General features: G+C 52.0%; 1 protein-coding gene across 15 annotated transcripts in view; it reads right to left on the bottom strand.

The window, feature by feature from the left end:
- Positions 449–21475, bottom strand: part of MORC2 (MORC family CW-type zinc finger 2) — a 43049-nt gene continuing 22022 nt past the window's right edge. For 2 of the 15 annotated variants that reach the window (XR_001919349.1, XR_001919350.1), the window contains exons 7-27: positions 20840–20948; positions 14319–14478; positions 14095–14206; positions 13584–13709; positions 13070–13149; positions 12374–12456; positions 11800–11885; positions 10359–10499; positions 10112–10266; positions 9879–10007; positions 9289–9394; positions 8862–8994; positions 7740–7814; positions 7281–7661; positions 6652–6786; positions 6222–6276; positions 5674–5815; positions 5330–5569; positions 5146–5239; positions 2355–3429; positions 449–2280 (exon numbers count right to left, since the gene is read on the bottom strand). Coding sequence is in view for 10 of the 15 variants with exons in the window: in XM_018060964.1 (XP_017916453.1) it covers positions 2544–2559; positions 3056–3429; positions 5146–5239; positions 5330–5569; positions 5674–5815; positions 6222–6276; positions 6652–6786; positions 7281–7661; positions 7740–7814; positions 8862–8994; positions 9289–9394; positions 9879–10007; positions 10112–10266; positions 10359–10499; positions 11800–11885; positions 12374–12456; positions 13070–13149; positions 13584–13709; positions 14095–14206; positions 14319–14478; positions 20840–20948 (2932 nt within the window). In the remaining 5 variants the exon portion in view is untranslated. Of the gene's footprint in view, positions 3430–5145; positions 5240–5329; positions 5570–5673; positions 5816–6221; positions 6277–6651; positions 6787–7280; positions 7662–7739; positions 7815–8861; positions 8995–9288; positions 9395–9878; positions 10008–10111; positions 10267–10358; positions 10500–11799; positions 11886–12373; positions 12457–13069; positions 13150–13583; positions 13710–14094; positions 14207–14318; positions 14479–20839; positions 20949–21475 lie in introns of all 15 variants that reach the window. The other 13 variants (XR_001919353.1, XM_018060968.1, XM_018060969.1 and 10 more) reach the window with 13 other exon arrangements.

Raw genomic sequence — 21475 nt, 5'->3', positions numbered from 1 at the left:
TGTGTCACCTGAAAAAGGACAAAAAACCAAAACTAGTCCTCCTCCTCCAGAAACACAGGCTTCTGCATGCATTCACCTTCTTGCAACAGACCTTCCAGACCATCCTCTTCTTCCCAAGTTGTTAGACAATTCCAGGCAGCTCAGTCACCCAGTTTAGAAGGGGAGTTCCTTCATCTTACCTTCCTGCCCAGCATGGCAACAGCTCTGCCTGGAAGCAGGCTGTATTCAGCACCGCTGCTGTTGGATTTCAACAGCAAAGAAGGAACACCTGGAAGTTGAGGCTAAAATATTTACGAAATTCAGTATGTCAGTTTCTGTGGGTGTCAAAGACAGTGAAGACGGAAGACAGTGAAGGTGGAGATGAGGAAGAGCCTGAAGACAGCTTAAAGCCACAGTGGTGGGAAGAATGAGGGAGGTGCTGGGTTTTACTAGAAGAAAACAGACTGAGTTCAGGAGTCTCGCCAGTAAAAGTTTATAGTATTGCATTTTGATTACAGGTGTGTAAATAAAAAACCTTGAGTATTACCCTCTGGTAAAAATGCAGAATCAGCTTCTATCTAAATGAAAACAGGAAGTTTGGGGACAAAAAATGGATCATACGCTGCCTGTGATGAGAACGAGCCGGACAGGATAGGAACTACCAGCTCAAGAAACCCCAAGACTCTGGGAGAATCTTCCGAGGAAGAGGTCAGGGCCTCCCTGGTATTTCTCTGGAACAGCCCTTGCCCAGGGGTGTGGTTTTGAGAAGTCCCAAGCCCACACATCATAGGCACTTCCGGCACGTGCACAAGTGGGCAGAGACCTTAACTCCCCTGTGGCCTGCCTCCCTCGCCATCGCTTCCCCGTCTCCTGCAGTCTTCACAGGGCGGCACATGGCCCCTGCTGAGCAGAGGTGGGCGGACGCTGGAAACACACTGAGAGGTCAGAATTGCGGGCCAGTGGGGCAAGATCATGGTTCTTGTGCCTTCAGAAAACCCAAAGTCCCCAAATAAAAGGGGATAAGGAGTGAGTTGGGGGAAATCGAACCAGAACTTTTCCAACGGCCATTACAGAAAACTCAGCGACTCTGGCCTTGGTCTTTGACCCTGAGTTGTTTGAGGACCACAGCAGTATGAGGCTGTGACCAGGCAGAGGAAGGCATGGCATGCCCAGGGGCTCGGTGACCCCCTCCTCCCATCTGCCCCAAACCGGAGACCCTGACAGGGCGTGGTAGGGCGAACAGAGGGGAAGCAGGAAGAGCAGCAGTCCTCCCCAGGACCCTGCCACAGTGGCGGCCGAGGCCACCACCAGACCAGCACGGCGCTCCTCACGCACAGGACTCCTAAGGGGACTCCTCTGGAACGCAAACGATGTGCTACCCAGGTCAGCAGGCTGCCCAGTCAGATCTGTCCACGCCTTAACCTGGACTCGAGTTTTTGTGGCAGGAAACCTCACCGTCTACTGCTAGCTAAGGAAACATCCAGCAGGGAGAATTTAGGTGGTGGATGGGGACGCTGAACAGGAGGATCTTTCTCCCCCGAGCTGACTGACAGTGCCACAGCCAAGAAGACTGGCCGCTCAGACCACCACTCACCTCCCTGACCTGAGGCAGGGAGCTCCTCAGCGCCAAGCCGCCTGCTGATGGCAGCCCCATGGAGATGCCCTGGATTGGAGTTCCTGGGGGAGCACCAGCCTGGGAAGGGTCCTGTCTGCCCCCCAGCCCTGCCCCTGGAGCCCCTCCAACTTCCACACGGTGCTGGAATTCACCACATCTTGAGAAGCCAGGAACCGAGAGAAGCAACTCAAGACTTGGCATCCTGGTTCTGTCCTTTGCCCAAGAGTCACCAAAAAAAAGTATGGTCTCACAGCAGGCACAGCATGTTGTTTCTTTCAAAAAATAAATATTTATCAACTTAGGGTGGAAGAGTCAAAGAATCAGTCTCTCTCCCACCAAAAGCACAGATATCCCGTGAATCAAACCAAGGTAAGTCCATCAACCCATAAATGAAACGCCACCCTCAGGAGCTCTGCCTTGAGGGGCAGAGGAGCTGATCTCTGGCTCCGGGCCCTAGTCCCCCTTGGTGATCAGGTCCTCGATGTAGGCATCCAGCTCGTCGTCTGTGTTAATGTCTAAGTCCTGGAACAGAGCAGGGCAGGGTCAGCCAGGGCTCACAGGGTGGTGGGAGGCCCGCCTCCCCAGCCTTCTTGCAGCCCAGGCCATGCCCTCTACTCTTCCCCCCTCCACCCTGTTGGGCCACCCTTAATCATCCATCCCCTCTCCGTCCTCCCACTCCTGCCCACCTCCCCCCACCCAGGCCGCCTGCCCCAGCCTCACTCTCAGACTCAGTACATCCACGGCTCGTCCCACCACCCACCCCGGGTTGTTCCCGTCTCAGTACAGGTGCCCTCTTCCCTCTACTCAGGGACTCAGACTCGAACAGTTGCCCTTGTTCCCTGTCCTCCCCCAGACGCTTCTCTCCCTCCTCACTGGCACCATCCAAGGCTCAGGCCTCCAGAATCTCTCACCCAGATAACTGGGAACCTCCTCAGTGGAGTCCTGGACTCTAACCTCGGCCTCTCCTACAACCAACCAAAGTAAGTGTCTTAGGCTGCACACGTCTCAGCACCACAAGGTCCAGGGACCTCCCACCTGGCCCAGGGCCCTGCCGTGGGCCCTGCTCTTCTCTGCCTACAGCTCACACCCCCCCAGCACGTCTGGCTCTGCCTTGGGCCCAACCTCCTCCTCAGAGGCTCTCCTGACACTCTAGTACAGCGGCTTCCTGTCGCGCTCTCCTGTTTTTTTTTCATGGCACTTCCCACCATCAACAGTTCTGTCTCCTCCCCTGCTGTGGTCCGAGAGCAGGGCCCCTGTTGGTCACCAGGGGTCACAGGACAGGGATCCCCAGATTCCTGCCCAGAAGAAGGGCTGAGACCACAGGACATTCCCGGCTTGTGGGCTACCCACTCCCACCCAGGCGTCATCTGGAAAACCAAGAATGTCTTTGTTTCATGACTCCAAGGTGTCTCAAACCAGGTTGCAGGTCACCGTGTCTACACAAGGGCAAAAGTCTGATACCGTGGGTGTGGCTGGGACGGGGCCCAGCAGCCGCACCACCTCCAGCCCGCCTGGTCAGGATGCTGTGCCGCCAGGGTTGGAACCACACATTCCTGTGAGTGGGGAGAAGGGAGCACGAGGTACCCAGGCCCCCCGCCCCCGAGACACCAGGTGGGCCGCTGCAACGAGAGGGTGGCCTGGCTCACCTCCTGCACCTTTTGCAGGAGTGCCACGATGTTGGTCCTCAGCTTCTGCAGCTTCTCCTCGGTCTCACGCAGCTTTCTCTCGGAGGTGCGCAGGCTCTCCTCAGAAGCCTTGGCCCGCGAGTCGGCACGGCTCTGGTAGGAATGGCACAGGTTCTGGAGCCCAACTTCATACTGCTTGAAGTACTCTTTCTGTTGGAAGAGAAGCCAGCGGTAAGTGCATGGGCCCACAAGGGTCCCCAGGGCCCTTCCAGACAGGCACTGGTGTCCCCAGCTGGCTCGGCACCAGGAAGCTCGGTCTGAATGGATATCAAACCCAGGAGCCAGTGGCCCTGCAGCTCCAGAGAGGAAAGACCTTGAGGCCAACCTCACAGGGCTGCCTCGAGGGTGGAGACGGGCTCACACACGGAAAGCAGTTGGCAAAGAGCTCTGCAAACTGCAAGCTGTGAGTAAACATGAGGCATGATCCTCAACCATTCTCCTTTTAACTCTACAACAGCACTAATGAGCGACCCACATCCAGGTCACAGCCAACAAGTATGTGTCGCGCTCCTACCAACAGCAGACAGCCTCATGTTTGTGTAGTGTATTTACACAGCATAGAACTTTTCACCATCTTCTCCAAGCACCTGAAACCCCAGCGGTGGGGTAGTAGTGTTAACCAGCAGCTTGCTTCTCTAGACAGGAGCTTTTTCAAAGTAGCAGAACACTTGTTTTGAGTGAAAGTTACATGGTATCTCAATATGAAAAACAATTTAGGTGTATCTCTTTATGTTTAGTTTATTTTCAAAGTTATTAGGATTTACTCATGAATCAGGAGTGAGAATGAAAGGGCCATTGTGATGAACACAAACTTAGAACCAGCAGTGGCTGACCACCACAGTCTCGCCAACTATAGCATTTACTTACTTCTGTGACGACCTATGAGCTACCCAGCACTGAGTGACTCCTCACTGCTGTTCTTAAAACGTGTGAGAATGATTTATTTACAATCTAGAATACTAGTAAACCAAGATGGCAACAGAAACCTCAAGTTCTGCACAGAAAATAATCACCACGTGGCAGCTCAAAATAAATGTTCAAGCAGGTGCCAAGAGCATTGAAATTTAACATGCAATGTCATGAGCCTAACTATGAGCCCGTATTAAAGTCATTACAGATTCACATGCAGTTATGGTACTTTTACAGTACATATTTGAATCTAGTATTTGCAGGGCACCTGAGGATTTCATGGAGCTCTTTCGCAGCATGATGAGAAGTAGGATGGTCATTTACAAACTGACACAGACACAATGAACATTAGAGTTCTGGTGTGTCCCGAACGTGAAAGAATTGAAAGTTTGAGTTATTTTAGGCATTTCTCTCAGGAGGCTATTAGGTTGGTGCATTAGTGGCACCTCCTTTCACAAGCGTGAGCCGAAGGACTATTTCAGGCTCAGACACTCCTGCTGACCATGCTTTGGCCTGGGTCATGCTCACTGTAGAAATCCCACTGCACCCAGGCTTTGCTCGTTTTGGCAACAGCCTGAAGCCAAAAGCAACAAAGCTGACAAGAGGAGGGCAGGCCAACCCAGCTGGCCTATCAGCAGTTTGTTCCGAGGAACTGCAGAGGACGCCTGCAGCCTAAACAAGGGCGAGCACTGAGGTGGAGCAGCTGCCTGGGAACCCTGGGAACTCGTCACCCTGGAGAGCAAGACCCTTGTCCTCTCAAAGTGTCCTGGGTTCAAATCTTGGCTCTATCACAGCAGGCTGTTAACCTCTCTGAGCCTGAGTATCTTCAACTCCTAGCCTCATTTCCTTGAAGTGGAATGGAGATAAAACTCCATGCTTTTCTCTCTGACAGACTTTATGGAGCACACAACAGGCCTGGCAGTCACAAGAAGCACCAAGGTGGGTGGGCAGACTCACCAGAGGAAACGATATCAGCTCATCTGAATTCATAGCACTCAGCTCCTTCTTAGAGATGGGGAAACTCGGAGGCAGGAAGTACCGTAAACAATTCCTGAACAAGAAGGAAGGTGGGACAGGAAATCAGAACGGCAAAGAGGTGGTCGGGAGCCACCACTGGTGCCGGAGCAGGACAATGACACACCGAAGAATCTGGACGAGGAGGTCAATGGTCTCGTGGTTGGTGCTGGGGGCGGTGGTGTCAGGCTCGATAGGGATGCAGTCAGAGGTGGAGGGCTCCGCCGAGGCTACAGCTTGCTGGGCCACCGAACCCCCCGCTGGGGCCGCCGCTGCCTCTTCTCTGCCCTCCTGGCGTGTGTCTGGGCTCTGATACTCTGGGGACGGGGGCTTCATCAACCGCACATCGTCGCTGCCTTTCTCCACCCTAGGGAGAACCCAGTGTTCGTCACACAAGTTCCAGGCTCCCAGGCGGGCTGCCTGCCCCTGCCCTGGCCAACTGTCAACCCATCTTCCTGGAAGGGGTGTTACCAGCGGTCTCTTGGTGTTGTGTCCGTGGGCACATAGTCAAATTTCACCTTCCACCGCACCGCATTCTTGCCCACCTCCACAGCTGTGACACGGCCTGTGTACCACTCCCTATTCACACGCACCTCCACGTGCAGCCCCTTATCTGAGAGTGGGAGCAGGGCTGGAGTCAGAAAAGTGGAAGCACTAGAGCCCCCCACCCAGCCAGGGCCACCCAGGCTCACAGGGACAAGAACCCCGAGAAGCTTGATCCCACTACGCCAGGGATGTGGAGCCCAGCCACCCTGGCCGCCTTCCCCCCTTCCCCCCAATGAGGGTGCCGCAGAGCAGCAGGATGAGTGACGGCCAGAGGCGAACACCAAGGAACTGACGCTAAAAATAAACATGAGGGTGTGCTCTCCTCAGGAGGCTTCTCCGAATTAATACTTGAAACCACTGTTGAATGAGCACCCAGAGCCAAGAAAGCCTCCAAGAGCCTTCGCAATGAGGTGCCGCTGACCAAGGGACCCTTTCCCACTGCCCCAGAGGCTCCAGGCACCTCCTAAACTTACCTCTCTGAGCGCTCTTGAGGTCAGCCGAGTCCTCTTCCCCAGAGCTGTCTGAGAGCTGCAAGGACAGTCTGTTAGAGACTCCGCCAGTGCCCCTGCAGAGCAGACCGTCTGCCCGGGGTCATCGCATGCCACCTCAGGCAGCCTTTTAAATGCCCGAGCTTCGTGGAGAGCCCCTCTCTCAACCACCATCTCAGTATCTACACACCTGCCTCCAAAAACCTCGATGAACCAGAGGAGGCAAGGGGCAGAGTGGCACAGATCTGCGTGGCCGTCAGCTCAGGCCTGCGAGCAGAGGCGGAGTCCATCTCAAGACCCTCCCTAGGCACTGGGCTTCTAGTCGGGAGTACGACTGCGAGTCCCTCAGAGAGGGCCTGGGCTTCTGGTCAGCTCGTGTCAGGCTGCAGAGATGGGTAGGAGGCTGAGGACCTACCTCACTCAAGTCCTTCTTTTCCTCCTTCACAGCCAGCTTGCCCCGCTTGGACCTCTCCTTCCTCTTCTCAGCCTCTTCCTCTGCGTCTTCCTCATCAGAGACCCCGAGGCTCCGCTTCCGACTGGGAGTGGCCTGCTGCAAAAGCAGCAGGAATGTGAGGGACTCTTTCAGCCCCTCAGGTGCTGGAAGAGCCCATGTGGCCTAAAGGAGCCATTCAGAGAGGGGCCTGTGGGTCTCCGTGCCCACCAGAGCTGGGCACCCAACACTACGAGGGACATGGCAACCCCCAGGCCCAACACCCACGAGGACCTCCGCTCAAAGCAGGGGCCTCTCGTCCACACCTCACGGAGCCACACCCACCACTGCTGTGCACCCTCTGCCCACAGCAGGAGAAGCCAGGGGAGGTGACTCGAGTCTGTGGGGTACCAAACCTCGGAGGGGTACCAGAGAACTTCCTGGACAGGGGACCAACAAGCTCTGTGCCCCCCACCCAGTGCCTTCACATCCCTCTCCTTTGCAGGGGCAACAGGGAAGCCGATTTCCACCAAGCACCACCCCCATGCAACCAACACTGCCCCTCCACCCCTGTACCACTGTGGACGGCGCTGGGGGGCGTCGCAGCAGCTCACCGGGGAGAGTTTAGTGGGCAGCTCTGGCTTCTTGACCACTGGAGTCTTCAGAGCTCGGGGGGAAGGGACCTCCCGAGGGCTCCTGGAGTTGGACTGGGGAGATGGTAACGGTGGCTGTACTGCTGGGGTGGGCCGGGACGCAGGCCTGACCAGAGCGTTGGCAGGCTTCCGGGGTGCCTCGGGAGGCTGGAGCAGCCGGGAAGTGCTGGCCTCCTCCCGGGCAGCCGGGGCAGCAGGCTTTGGGGCGTTACTGATGACAGGAGCCTTCCTGGGCTGGCTGGCTGGCCTGGGAGCTTGCAGGGAAGGGGGTCTGCTCGGGGCATTCTTGATCACAGCAGGTAAAGGAGGTGACCGAGGGCGCTGAGGTCTACGTGCAGGTTCCTGAAAGAGGCAGAGAGTGAGAATACCAATCCCAGCATGAGACACCCAAGAAGAGCCCCCACCACCCCAGGGATTCACCTCAGAGGAAGGTCTGGTGGTCACTTCCAAAGGCAGTTTCTTCAGGTCAGCCTGGGAGCGAATGGGTGTGGTTTTCTGCAGGGTAAACAGGATGAGGAGGTTGTCTGGTGCTTGGAAGTCAATTCTTTTTGGAGCCCTCTCTATCTGGGACAGTGGGCAAATAAAGACGGTCTGGACCACGGTCCTACTCTTACAAGCCTTCCATTCTCACTGAGAAGACAGAAACTCGCAGAGAGTAAACCACCAGCAAATTACAAGATTCTACATGATTATTCCAGCAATCGAGAGACTGGGGAAAAGTATCAATGGACTAAATTCCTACAAAACAAGTCAAAAAAGATGGGAGATCCCTGATGGACAAAGCCAGAAAGGACCCATGGGATTCGGCAGACGGAGGAACACACACAATACAATGAGAGCACCTGCCTGACCAGAAGCCAGAAAGGAAAATGCTTTTGTAATAAACATGATAAAAGGTTGAAGCCACGCAAGTATCTTAAAAACCCTGACTAATCAATTAAGGAAAAAACAATAAGCAGTTTTGAAAAGGAAAACATGAAAAAAGTGGTTCAGTTTTAGAAATATGAAATTCAAATTATAAGATGTTTATCTTTTTTCAAATTTTCAAAAACATTTAAAAAGTACTTGTAAAAAAGAAAACCTAAGATATAATACGTCTTCTGGAAGATACCTTGGAAATAAATCCACAGAATTTTTAAAATCCTTTTACTCTTTCAAATTCACTTCTGGAAAACTATCCTAAAAAAATAATTAGGCATTAAAAAAAAAAAGTATGGCTATGTGATTTGACACAAAAGTCATGATCTCCATATTTCTAATAAAAAATACATGTATTTATGCTAGTGGTCATAAAAAGCTGGATATGAAGTTAATGGTTACCTCTCAAATAGGATATTTCCTGAAGTTTCAAAACATCCCAAATGAATTGGACCTCTTTGTCCTATACAATTTTTTTTCAGAATAATCAAGGCATAGGAGAAGGGGGTCTTGGGAAGCTCGGGAAGTGCTTATGGGTTCAAAAGGAGAGTGAAACTAGCCTGGGGGACAGAGGAGCTACTGAGAGGCCCCACCCATCTGCCCACCTGCCCACTGCCCACTCACTTGCAGGGCCTCCAGCTTCTCCTGCTGCTGGCGAATTTTTTCTGTCAGTTGCTTCTGCTTCTCTTCCTGTGTCTTCAGGTCCTTTTTCAATGTCCCCAAGGGAAACTTCTGCTTCTGCTCTGAAGCCTCACACCTGTGGGGAGAGAGTGCTAGAGCAGGCATGGCAAGACGGTTCCAGGTAGGGCAGGGTCCTTCCTCCTCAGCCAGCCCGTGCTCTTTCTCATCAGAGCAACCTCAGACCTCCCAAAAGCACAGAATTAATACTCACTGCAGGACACGCTTCTGTTTCTATTTCCAGGCACTTAGTATGCACGGCAAGACAGAGATGTAAGGACAGAGCAGTGACCTCAAGAAGCACAGTGGAAGGGTGGAGGAAGCTCAGGGGGTGCGGGAGGATGCCCAGAAACTCGTTAGAAAAAGCACTCACCGGTCCTGCTCAGGATCAGGGTTCATGGAGCAAACCCAAGTGTCAGGGTAATCTCTCTCCACAGAATTCAGCTGAAAGGGGAGTGTCCGCCACTTCAGACACAGATCTGTGACACAAAAAACACCCCCAAGTGTCAGCCATGCCCACCGATAACAGTCAGGCTCCTCCCAGCCAGGCCCAAGGCAGAGATGCCCCTGACTGTCCATGCAAAGATCCTCAACCTGGCTCCACCACTGCCTTCCTAACAGAACAGTCACTCTTCCCAGGGACAGTGATTCCAGCAAGGATGGAAACTTTATTCATACACCCTCAGCGGCCCCAGCCCTCTCCCACTTCCAGCAGGATCGTGGCTCAGTCATCACTCACACTTCTACCCATGTGGTACCAAACTGGGTTAGATGACCGCCTGCCTCATTCAGAGGGACACATGGGCAAGGCACAGTCCCAAGACTGAGCTCCCAGGGCCATCACCAGACAGACTGATATACCCGGGGAGACAGAAGTCCCTGACTGTCAGCACAGTGCTGAGACCAGCACAGGGCCACGACGGAGAGGAGCTGGGGAGAGGGGCTGCGTGACACCCAGCTCACCACACTGGATGGTGGTCGGGATCTCCATGGATCGCCGCCGCTTGTAGCGCAGGTCACTGGATGGGGGCTGGTTCCAGTTGGCAGAGAGGTAGCCAAACTCATCCCAGAACTTGATGATTCCCCGCTGGGCTGGAAGGCAAACAGCCAGTTGTCGAGTGAGGAGTCAAGTGAGGCGTCAGGCCCCCGGATGGGGAGGGCCCCGGCTGGTGGGGGGCGGCGGGGCGCGGCGCTACCAATGGCGATGTCCTTCCAGTACTGCGCCAGGTGCTCCCCCATGGCCCGCAGGAGGTGCCGGTACTCCTTGGCGTCCGCAAAGTCCTGCTTGTTGTGTGTGGGCTCCAGGACCAGGTAGGGCACATCGACGACCCCGACAACTCCGCCGCACGCCCTGCAGGAGACGGAGGGAGGCACCGTGCTCAGCCGCTGGCCAAAGCCCACCCACCACCTGTCCACAGCGGAGCCCGCCCCGGCAGCACTCACATGCCACCTTCCAGCTGCGGGCCCACTTTCTCGTACATCTTGATCAGGCGGCTACAGTTGTAGATGAACATTCCATCCAGGCCCCGGTGCTCAATGTTCACCCCAAAAACAAAGTTCAGCTCCTTGGGTTCCTTAAGTGCTCTGAGAAGGCGAAAGATAGACTGAAGCAGATCAACCCCTTAACACACACCTCAGTGTTTACAATTAAGCTGAAACTCGAGACACTCCGAAGTTTTGCCTTTGCATTCAACGTGCAGCCTGTTAAGACTCAGTAAGGATACGCACTCTGCAAGTCACCCTTAGTTCCCCCTAATTAAAAGCAAATGACTTTGGCTTTTGGTATCAAACAGGAATGGATTTAAGAATGAAGTAGATTCTGTGAAGCTGCTGCAAATCTCTGCAAAGATAGCTGTACTTAGGAATAAACAAAGGTAATCTGCAGACAGAGAATCCGCCTGCAGTGTAGGAGACTCAAGTTCAATCCTCAATCTTCGGGGTTGGGAAGATCCCCTGGAGAAGGGAATGGCAACCCACTCCAGTATTCTTGCCTGGAGAATCCCATGGACAGAGAAGCCTGGTGAGCTACCGTTCATGGGATCACAGAGAGTCAGACACAACTGAGCGACTAACACTTTCACTACAGTCTGCGTAAACGCTCCACCAACGTGACAGTGATTAACTTTAGACAAAAATCCACAAGAACAGTGAACATGTGAGAGAACAAACATCTCTCGTGGGATGTTAACAAAATCATGGAAACTGAAAAGCAGATAGACAACCAGTGGACGGACTCACAAGACAGAAACTGGACACCTAGGCCTGTGGCGAGGAGGTCAAGAAGCAAGCAGGACTCACATCCAGAGCCTGCAGAGGCTCCAGACGCGCAGGCAGACACGGAAATCATGCGATGAGCACGACAAATGCCCAGTTTAGATGAAAAGGAACAAACTCAACCTACAGCATTATTCCATATCTGTAACCAGGGATAAAAATTAAGAGTCGGGATCACCAAGCGGGAGACGTATAAGGAACTTTACAACTCTTTCTTACACATTCTGTATTTTACAAGCTGTATATGATGAGCACTTTATCCATGCTTTCAATGAAAAGAAAAAGGAAAAAGGAAAAGAAGAGGGCAAGGACAGGGAAGGTGGGGAGAGAGCAGAGGTGAGAGAGGGAAGGGGAGGGACGGCGAGACAGTGCCTGTGAGGACAGGCTGGTGCTCCACTCACGGTGCTGGTTCTGCCCGCTGAGTCCTGGCTCAGGAGGGAGCTGAGCCAGGAACCCCTCCTTGGAATCACAGCATTAAAGGCTTTCTCAAGGGAACCATGTGTGACAGAAGGCAACCGAGCAGGGTGGGGAGGGAGTCCTCGAGCTCTTTGTCAATCATCCACACAAAAGTACATGGTTATACCAGACCCGCGGGCAGCCGGGCACTCACCGCTGCTTGGCTTCCTTGATCCGCTTCTTGACATCGGCTTCCCTGCGCAGGGTAATGGCTGTGTTCTGGACCTGTCGCAACATCACCTGGAGACACATGCCAGCACCAGATAAGGAGAGGAAGGCCTCTGGGCCACAGCTGGGAATGCCACAACAACAGGCCTGAACTGCTCACTTTGAATCATGTGGACGCCAAGACCAGACCTGGAAATTTAGCTTTCTGCAAAAAAGGGCCCTCACTAGGGACAAGTTCAAAAGCTTGGCTTCATGTGACTAGACTTGCTGACATTAAGGAAACAACCCCAACCAAAGCCACAGTCTACAGAGGCGCATATGGCAGAGGAGAGGCAGAGACTGCTTCGACCATTACTACTGTGTGTGACCTGGGCAACTGACCTTTTTCTGTTTCCTTCTATGAACTGAGGATACTATAACAGTGTCCTCCTCGTTTGGCGAGGTGCCATGAGTGTGCCAACAGTGACTATAGAAACATCAACATATCCCATTTTACAGCTTTAACGCAAGGGTTCGTGATTGACAGGACATGGAGCCAGGTCAGCAACGCTGAGTCTCACCCTGGAGTCCCGCGTGAGGTCTCCGCCCAGGCGCACTTCCAACGTCCGAGCTTTGCTCTCTGCCTCCCGTGCCTTCTCTTCAGCTGAAATCCAGAAGAAACCATGATAAGGACGCAAAAGGTCAAAACTCTCAGTCAATTCCCCCTTAGTGTGCAGTCCCCATGGGACAAGATGTTCAACACTGTCCAGGAACACGGGAGTGCTGGAGCGCAGACTTGCTTGGAAAGTCAAGGAGGCTGCGAGGAAAACAGACACGTTTTCCCAACTCTACAAATAAATCAGACAAATAAAAAACCGCCTGAGGCAGCAAAAATTAAACCCTCAGTAGGAGCTGCAAGTTTCCAAGGTCCTCAGCAAATCACTCTCTGCATGCGGCCAAGAAGCTCCGCCAGCATGAGAGACCTTGAGATTTTCGCTCTAGAGTCAAGAAAACCAATTTCATGAGTATCTGCGCCAGAGGCCAGCATGGGATTCTTCACTTTGGGCAGATAAGCTCAGGAGTTAATACTGCTTTAGGTAAGTGCAGGAGTGAAGGAGTAGCCTGGGGAGAAAAACTGCTGAGGCGACTGGAACGCGGAGGGAGGGTGCAAGAGGAGCCGGAGCAGAGGTTCAGGACAGCCCACCCCTGGATCCCGCTTTTGCCACAAGTAAGTCCCCAGACAATCCTGCCAACCCTCCTGCCCAGGGGTTCATTACCAATCCTCGCCACGTGCTCAGCTTTCTTCACCTCCTGCTCCGCGCGGGTCTTGAACCGGCTTGATGTGTACTTGTACATCCTGGGGGACAGGTGGGTAACCTCAGGGCCCAATTACCAGGGATCCAGGGCAGCAAGGGTCCTGGTTGCCCAACCCATGAGTCAAAGCCGGGTTTCTTTTAGCAAAAAGACTCAATTCCCTACTCCACTTGCCCTCTGCCTCCTGCTTCATCTCAGAAAAGCAGCCTCCCTGTACTGACTGAGACAGCCCCCTGTGCCCAGCTGAGCACCCTCCACCTCAGGAGGCACACTCAGCGAGCCCCCCCAGCCAGCTCCATCCCTCCCTCAGGACCCAACAAGTTTCTCCACAGTAAATCGCAAGCAGTTTAAAGGCCCAAATGCAGTCAACACCGGCAGCCGCTCATCCACCATGTCTCCAGTGGTGCCCCAGAAACACTTGGTCAGGCCCCATCCTAGGCCTGAGGGAGCATCAGGCCCAGGTGGGCAGGCCCCTACCTGGGCTTGTACAGGCAGCAGGAGAGCCGCTTGGTCTGCACCTTGTGCCCGTGGATGAAGATCCGCATCCGGGGATCAATGTAGAGCACGGCAGCGTAGGCACGGAAGGAGCGGCGCTCTGGCTTCCTGAGATTCGGGAAAGGAGTGTCTGTCCCCGCCCCACTCCCGGCCACTCCAGGGCTGGCTGCACAGCTTCCCCTGAGGCTCTCCACCTTGCCACTTCCCTCCTCAGCTTCTCCTTCCCTGTGTGGGCACGTGCTCACGACGTCCCCACTACAGACTCGGCAATTCCGTGCCCCTCTAAGGCCTCTGTCTCCTCCTCAGTTAAGGAGCTGGGGCAGGGATCTGGATGAGCTGAGGAGCCGTTGTCATCCTATTCATCCCTTCTGCCTTAAGGCAGGAAGACGAGGCATTCTCAGATTGACCAGCTCTAAAGCTGGGGAATTCAAGGCACATGCTCACCCCCTCCCCCACAGGTCACCTCCCCTTTCCTCCCTCCAGGCACACTCACGTGCCCTCCGGTGAAGTCTCTGCCATCTGGATATCCCTTGGATTTGAGATTATGTCCAGCTCTGGCTCTCCGTTATCCATAAGTTTGAGGTTGAAGATGATTACCAGAGTTCCTAGGAAACAGAAATCCTCCTAAGGTTCTGCCAGGCAACCCCAGCCAAGCCCACACCACTCGGGGGTCTGGCACACTCCGATGCTAGAGCTGCAGGTGCAAAGCTTCCTTACCGCTGTCCCCAAGAATCTTCATGAACTGAGTCATCACCTCCTCTTCATTGTGGAAGGGAGAATATTTGTAGATGAGTTCTGTCTCAATGGCAAACTTCTCCACATTGTCTGTGACAGGTTCCCGGGTCCGAGCGTTCCAAGTGGGCAACGGGACTATCACCTTTGGAGTAAGCACAGCAGATGCTTTGAAGGAAGCCCCAGAACAGCCTTCCCCTCAAATATACATCCATCTTGTCCTTCCCCACAGTGGCTCCACATTGGCCCAGAGTCCCCAGCCAGGTGACAGAGGCTCTAGCTTCTGCCCCTTCCGAAGGCTCAGCCTCAGTTACTAGGTCCTCTGGGTACACATGCTGGTTGATGGCCCGGGGGCCTCTCCATGAGCAGTTCCCTGCTTGGGATGTCCTTGGTCACTCCCCCAATTTGGTAATAATTCGACTTTTTCCCCTAAGCAAAATATATCTCCAACTATCTAGTGAAACTCCAATACTTTGGCCACTTCATGCGAAGAACTAGCTCATTTGAAAAGACCCTGATGCTGGGAAAGATTGAAGGCAGGAGGAGAAGGGGACGACAGAGGATGAGATGGTTGGAAGGCATCACCGCCTCAGTGGACATGAATTTGAGTGAACTCTAGGAGCTGGTGATGGACAGGGAGGCCTGGCGCGCTGCAGTCCATGGGGCCACAGAGAGTCGGACACAACTGAGCGACTGAACTGAAGTGAATCCAAAGGTACACACAGACACAACTTACAACTCAGCAATTTTACCCCAGCATCTACCCTAGGAGGAATTCCTGTATATGCTTACTGACATATGTGTAAGAAAAACAGAAAGAACCACGGAATGGATAAGCTAAACTATAGCACATTCATAGAACGGAATTCTGGGCAGTGATGAAAATGAACCACCTACAGCTACTAGCAGCAACAGGGATGGATCTCACAAACACAACAATACTTGAAAGCAGCAGAATACAGAATCACAAACAAACCCTAGGGAGGGAGGTCTGGGAGGGAGGGGACATGGGTGTACCTATGGCTGATTCTTATTGATGTATGACAGAAAACCACAAAATTCTGTAAAGCAATTATCCTTCTGTTAAATTAAAAAAAAAAACAATCCTACAGTATGGGTCCATTTATAGAAAATTCATAACTAGGAAACTAAACTACTATTCGAGAATGCATACACAGGTGACAAAATTATAAAACAAGGAAACGATCATCACCAAACCAGCTTCTTCGGAGGTGAAGTCAGGAATGTGGTGGGTGGGGGGCACACAGGGACCTCCAGCCTCAGTCTATGACGGTGGCTATGTGAGTACCTGCTTTATGATTTACAGTGTTAATTGCTGCTGTATAGCAAAGTGATTTGGAGAAGGCAGTGGCACCCCACTCCATCGCTCTTGCCTGGGAAATCCCATGGACGGAGGAGCCTGGTGGGCTGCAGACCATGGGGTCTCAAAGAATCGGACACGACTGAGCGACTTCACTTTCATTTTTCACTTTCATGTGTTGGAGAAGGAAATGGCAACCCACTCAAGTGTTCTTGCCTGGAGAATCCCAGGGACAGAGGAGCCTGGTGGGCTGCCGTCTATGGGGTCGCACAGGGTCGGACATGACTGACGCGACTTAGCAGCAGCAGCAAAGTGATTCAGTTACATATCAGTTCAGCTCAGTCGCTCAGTCGTGTCCGACTCTTTGCGACCCCAGGAATCGCAGCACGCCAGGCCTCCCTGTCCATCACCAACTTCCGGAGTTCACTCAGACTCACGTCCATTGAGTCCGTGATGCCATCCAGCCATCTCATCCTCGGTCGTCCCCTTCTCCTCCTGCCCCCAATCCCTCCCAGCATCAGTCTTTTCCAATGAGTCAACTCTTCGCATGAGGTGGCCAAAGTACTGGAGTTTCAGCTTTGTCATCATTCCTTCCAAAGAAATCCCAGGGCTGATCCCCTTCAGAATGGACTGGTTGGATCTCCTTGCAGTCCAAGGGACTCTCAAGAGGCTTCTCCAACACCACAGGTCAAACGCATCAATTCTTCGGCTCTCAGCCTTCTTCACAGTCCAACTCTCACATCCATACATGACCACAGGAAAAACCATAGCCTTGACTAGATGGACCTTTGTTGGCAAAGTAATGTCTCTGCTTTTGAATACACTATCTAGGTTGGTCATAACTTTTCTTCCAAGCAGTAAGCATCTTTTAATTTCATGGCTGCAGTCACCATCTGCAGTGATTTTGGAGCCCCAAAAAATAAAGTCTGACACTGTTTCCACTGTTTCCCCATCTATTTCCCATGAAGTGATGGGACCAGATGCCATGATCTTAGTTTTCTGAATGTTGAGCTTTAAGCCAACTTTTTCACTCTCCTCTTTCACTTTCATCAAGAGGCTTTTTAGTTCCTCTTCACTTTCTGCCATAAGGGTGGTGTCATCTGCATATCTGAGGTTATTGATACTTCTCCCAGCAATCTTGATTCCACTTCTGTTTCTTCCAAGCCAGCATTTCTCATGAGGTACTCTGCATATAAGTTAAATAAGCAGGGTGACAATATACAGCCTTGACGGAGCCCTTTTCCTATTGAGAACCAGTCTGTTGTTCCATGTCCAGTTCTAACTGTTGCTTCCTGACCTGCATACAGATTTCTCAAGAGGCAGGCCAGGTGGTCTGGTATTCCCATCTCTCTCAGAATTTTCCACAGTTTATTGTGATCCACACAGTCAAAGGCTTTGGCATAGTCAATAAAGCAGAAATAGACGTTTTTTCTGGAGCTCTCTTGCTTTTTCCATGATCCAGCGGATATTGGCAATTTGATCTCTGGTTCCTCTGCCTTTTCTAAAACCAGCTTGAATATCAGGAAGTTCTCATATTGCTGAAGCCTGGCTTGGAGAATTTTGAGCATTACTTTACTAGCATGTGAGATGAGTGCAATTGTGCAGTAGTTTGAGCATTCTTTGGCATTGCCGTTCTTTGGGATTGGAATGAAAACTGATCTTTTCCAGTCCTGTGGCCACCGCTGCGTCTTCCAAATTTGCTGGCATATTGAGTGCAGCACTTTCACAGCATCATCTTCCAGGATTTGAAATGGCTCAACTGGAATTCCATCACCTCCACTAGCTTTGTTCATAGTGATGCTTTCTAAGGCCCAGTTGACTTCACATTCCAGAATGTCTGGCTCTAGATGAGTGATCACACCATCGTGATTATCCGGGTCGTGAAGCTCTTTTTTGTACAGTTCTTCTGTGTATTCTTGCCACCTCTTCTTAATATCTTCTGCTTCTGTTAGGTCCATACCATTTCTGTCCTTTATTGAGCCCATCTTTTCATGAAATGTTCCCTTGGTATCTCTAATTTTCTTGAAGAGATCTCTAGTCGTTCCCATTCTGTTGTTTTCCTCTATTTCTTTGCACTGATCACTGAAGAAGGCTTTCTTATCTCTTCTTGCTATCCTTTGGAACTCTACATTCAGATTCTCATATCTTTCCTTTTCTCTTTTGCTTTTCACTTTTCTTTTCACAGCTATTTGTAAGGCCTCCCCAGAGAGCCATTTTGCTTTTTTGCATTTCTTTTCCATGGGAATGGTCTTGATCCCTGTCTCCTGTACAATGTCATGAACCTCATTTCATAGTTCATCAGGCACTTTTATCTAGGCTTAGAGCTGAAATAGATCTTAAATCTATTTCTCACTTCCACTGTATAATCATAAGGGATGTGATTTAGGTCATACCTAAATGGTCCAGCGGTTTTCCCTACTTTCTTCAATTTGAGTCTGAATTTGGTAATAAGGAGTTCATGATCTGAGCCACAGTCAGCTCCTGGTCTTGTTTTTGTTGACTGTATAGAGCTTCTCCATCTTTGGGTGCAAAGAATATAATCAATCTGATTTCAGTGTTGACCATCTGGTGATATCCATGTGTAGAGTCTTCTCTTGTGTTGTTGGAAGAGGGGGTTTGCTATGACCAGTGCATTTTCTTGGCAAAACTCCTTTAGTCTTTGCCCTTCTTCATTCTGCATTCCAAGGCCAAATTTGCCTGTTACTCCAGGTGTTTCTTGACTTCCTACTTTTGCATTCCAGTCCCCTATAATGAAAAGGACATCTTTTTTGGGTGTTAGTTCTAAAAGGTCTTATAGGTCTTCATAGAACCGTTCAACTTCAGCTTCTTCAGCATTACCGGTTGGGGTAACTTGGATTACCGTGATATTGAATGGTTTGCCTTGGAAATGAACAGAGATCATTCTGTCGTTTTTGAGATTGTATCCAAGTGCTGCATTTCGGACTCTTTTGTTGACCATGATGACATATCAGTTACATATACCCAGATTGTAATATGCCCTGTCATATGTGTAAGCTTTAATCTTACATCTAAGTCATCTAAAAGATCCTACTCTTGTCAATTACACCTCAATAAAGCTAGGGGGGAAAAGTCCTACTCGTTCTTCAGAAACCCTGCAGCAAATGCCACTTCTCCAGAGGCATCAGCTGAACCTCCCGCAGCTGCCGGGGAGCCCTGTGGCCTGGGATTCCCTCTCCAGAGGGAACAAGTTCAGGCACCCCAGCAGGGTCGAAACTGATGCCCACCCTGTGGAGAAGGGGACTCTGTGTCTTAACAAGCTCTGTGGTGATAAACTGTTAAAGAGTTCTGAGGCACTTCACTGGTTTCTAAGAACCAACCCTGGGGCTGGTTTGGACACATTTCCTACCCAGCTGAAAATGATCTTATTTTAAAATCTTGGCTGAGTTCACACTAGGGTACAATCCAAAACAGTGACCTTCTAGCACCAAGTAAGGAAAAAATTTCAACCTAGCTTTTTGGCCAGGGGAATTGAGCTCCATTTGTGTTCTGAATCTGTGCCTCTCGCCACACCTCCCATCCTTTTCGGCCTTCCCAGGTGACAACCGCGTCGCTTTAACCTGTGGGCACTTCACCACTTCTGGCATCGCCTGCGGTGGGAACACAAGCTCCTTTTCTTTCGGTGTTGCCACTCTCTTGGTTTCCCCTGCACACCAGGACCTCAGCCATACACGACCCCTCCTCCTTCCCCTTCCCCTCTCCAACCGACTGACCACCAAATATGAGGCCCCGAGAGATGACGACCAACTCCTATTGATCCAACCTCCTGCTGGAGTCCCGCCAGGCTACAGACAGCCACGGCCTCTCAACACCAGTACCCTGATCTTTCCAATCCAGCCACCAAATAGCCAAACTGATCTTTCCAAAGAGAATCTGACACTGTCACACCCTTGCTTAGATTCCCTTTAGTGGCTGCTTTTAATAGTCTCACACACTTCCCAAGGCCGGGGGGGTCAAGTCCAACTTGCCCTGTCTGTTCTCCAGAGGCTTCTACCATCTGCCAAGCCCCGAACCCACTCTCAGGACCAGGACCACTAACGTGCACCCCTCCTCCTGTCACCCACAGTCATTCACGAAAAGACCTGAAGAGCCCAGCAGGGGCTGCATCCTCCCGCCCCTCCTTCCCAAGAATGCTCTCCTGCTGCGGCACCTGATTCACTGAAAAGGCAAACACGCCCTCTGGCTCACCAAGAAAACACACACGAGCTCACACGAGCTCATCTACTGCAATTCAGCCTCACATCTAAACAAGGCCAGGGCCCGTCTAAGCACAGCCAGACAACATAGATGAGAGCCACTGAAACTCTGACCGAATCCACCTGCTTACATGACAGACATGTTCTCTGCAGACCCTCTCGGCCCCCGTTCTCAACCTCTCGCCTCCATTTCTCACAGCAAAGGAGGTGAGAGTCCAGCCTGAGGCTGGGCAGGCCATGGCTTTCCGTGATCCTTCAGTGAGCGGGTGTGGACCTCACCAGACAGCTCTGCAGATATCTGAGCCACCAGGCCCAGAATCAGCTGGGTAACGTATGTTTTTAATTACCAAAAGGTTTCAAAATCAGAATACTCTAGAGTTATTAGGCCTTCCTTTTAGCATAACAATAATCAGCTGGGGCTGAGTGTCAGCTGCCACTTACCAAAGAACTTATACTGAATTCCATGTGTTCACCTGCTTCACCCAGGCCCCTGCGGGTAATCAGACTGTCTCTCTGATACCGACGGTGAGCAGAAAATGCACTCAGGGCACATGCCACAAAATCACCATCACACCGGAAAGACAGCGCTCCTCCTATTATTATCACCAGCTGTGGTCTCCACACGTAGTGGGGGAGGCCCCAAACACTCCCCTTGATGAAACAGCTCACTGGAGGGACACCCCCGCCCCACACCCCAGGACCAAACTCAAGCTGCAGATCTAGGAGAGAGAGAAATGCACTTCTTGGCTCCTGCCACGTGCAGCCTCATTCTTAGAACAACTGTTCTCTGAAGCTGTGAGATGACACCTGCCTTAACCCCTTAACCAATTCATCCAACTAATCCCCTAACTGGGGGTGTGGCTGCAATCCTGAAACCCCAACAAGCCCAGCATACAAGTGACCTGCGAGAACAGCCTGGACAGAACCGGGAGACATGGAATGGTGCCTGGGAATGTGAGGAGGGGACCCACCTCATCAATGCCTTCCTCCTCATGAAAGGTGCGTGACAGGAAGAGGCAGGTCATGGTGTCTTCCTTCTTGGTGAAGAGGATGAAATCCTTCCCGATGCGCATCGAGCCCCTGAAAGGGAAGCAGACAAGGATTACTTTCCCAGGGAATCAAAAGCTCAACTGAAAAAAGAGCAAATCCCTGCTCTGGATGTGATGAACTGCCTTTGGAGGATTCCCCCGAAGGCATCCCTGGGGCCCAGAGCCCCCCGCTGAGCACCACAGCCTCAAGCCCCTTCCTCCCCTGTGACACCCCTCCTCCTGCCCTTCACGGGCCCAGCTCACCTTACCACCTTCTCCACAAGGCCCCACCCCACTAGGCTCTCTCCTCTCTCACCACCGAGCACCAGCGCCAGCCTGTCGCTTCTGTGCTCTGGGCACCTCCCAGCCACACAGGCTTCACTCCAGTAACACCTTCAACACGTCAACTTCCATGCTGAGCATATCCAGCTCTCACCCTGTCCTTGCTCCGCTGACACTAACTCCCCCATCCACTCGTCTAAGGACAGCACTGTCAGGAGAAAGGAACGGCCCACAATGCCTGTGCTCACAAGTCCTCCAAAAACCAGGGTGACCTCGAGGCTCAGCCGAATACAGGGC

Source organism: Capra hircus, chromosome 17 (genome assembly GCF_001704415.2).
Source record: "Capra hircus breed San Clemente chromosome 17, ASM170441v1, whole genome shotgun sequence".
Classification (NCBI taxonomy): domain Eukaryota; kingdom Metazoa; phylum Chordata; class Mammalia; order Artiodactyla; family Bovidae; genus Capra; species Capra hircus.
The sequence above is the reverse complement of the archived record's forward strand: the minus strand, read 5'-3'. Positions and strand labels throughout refer to the sequence as shown.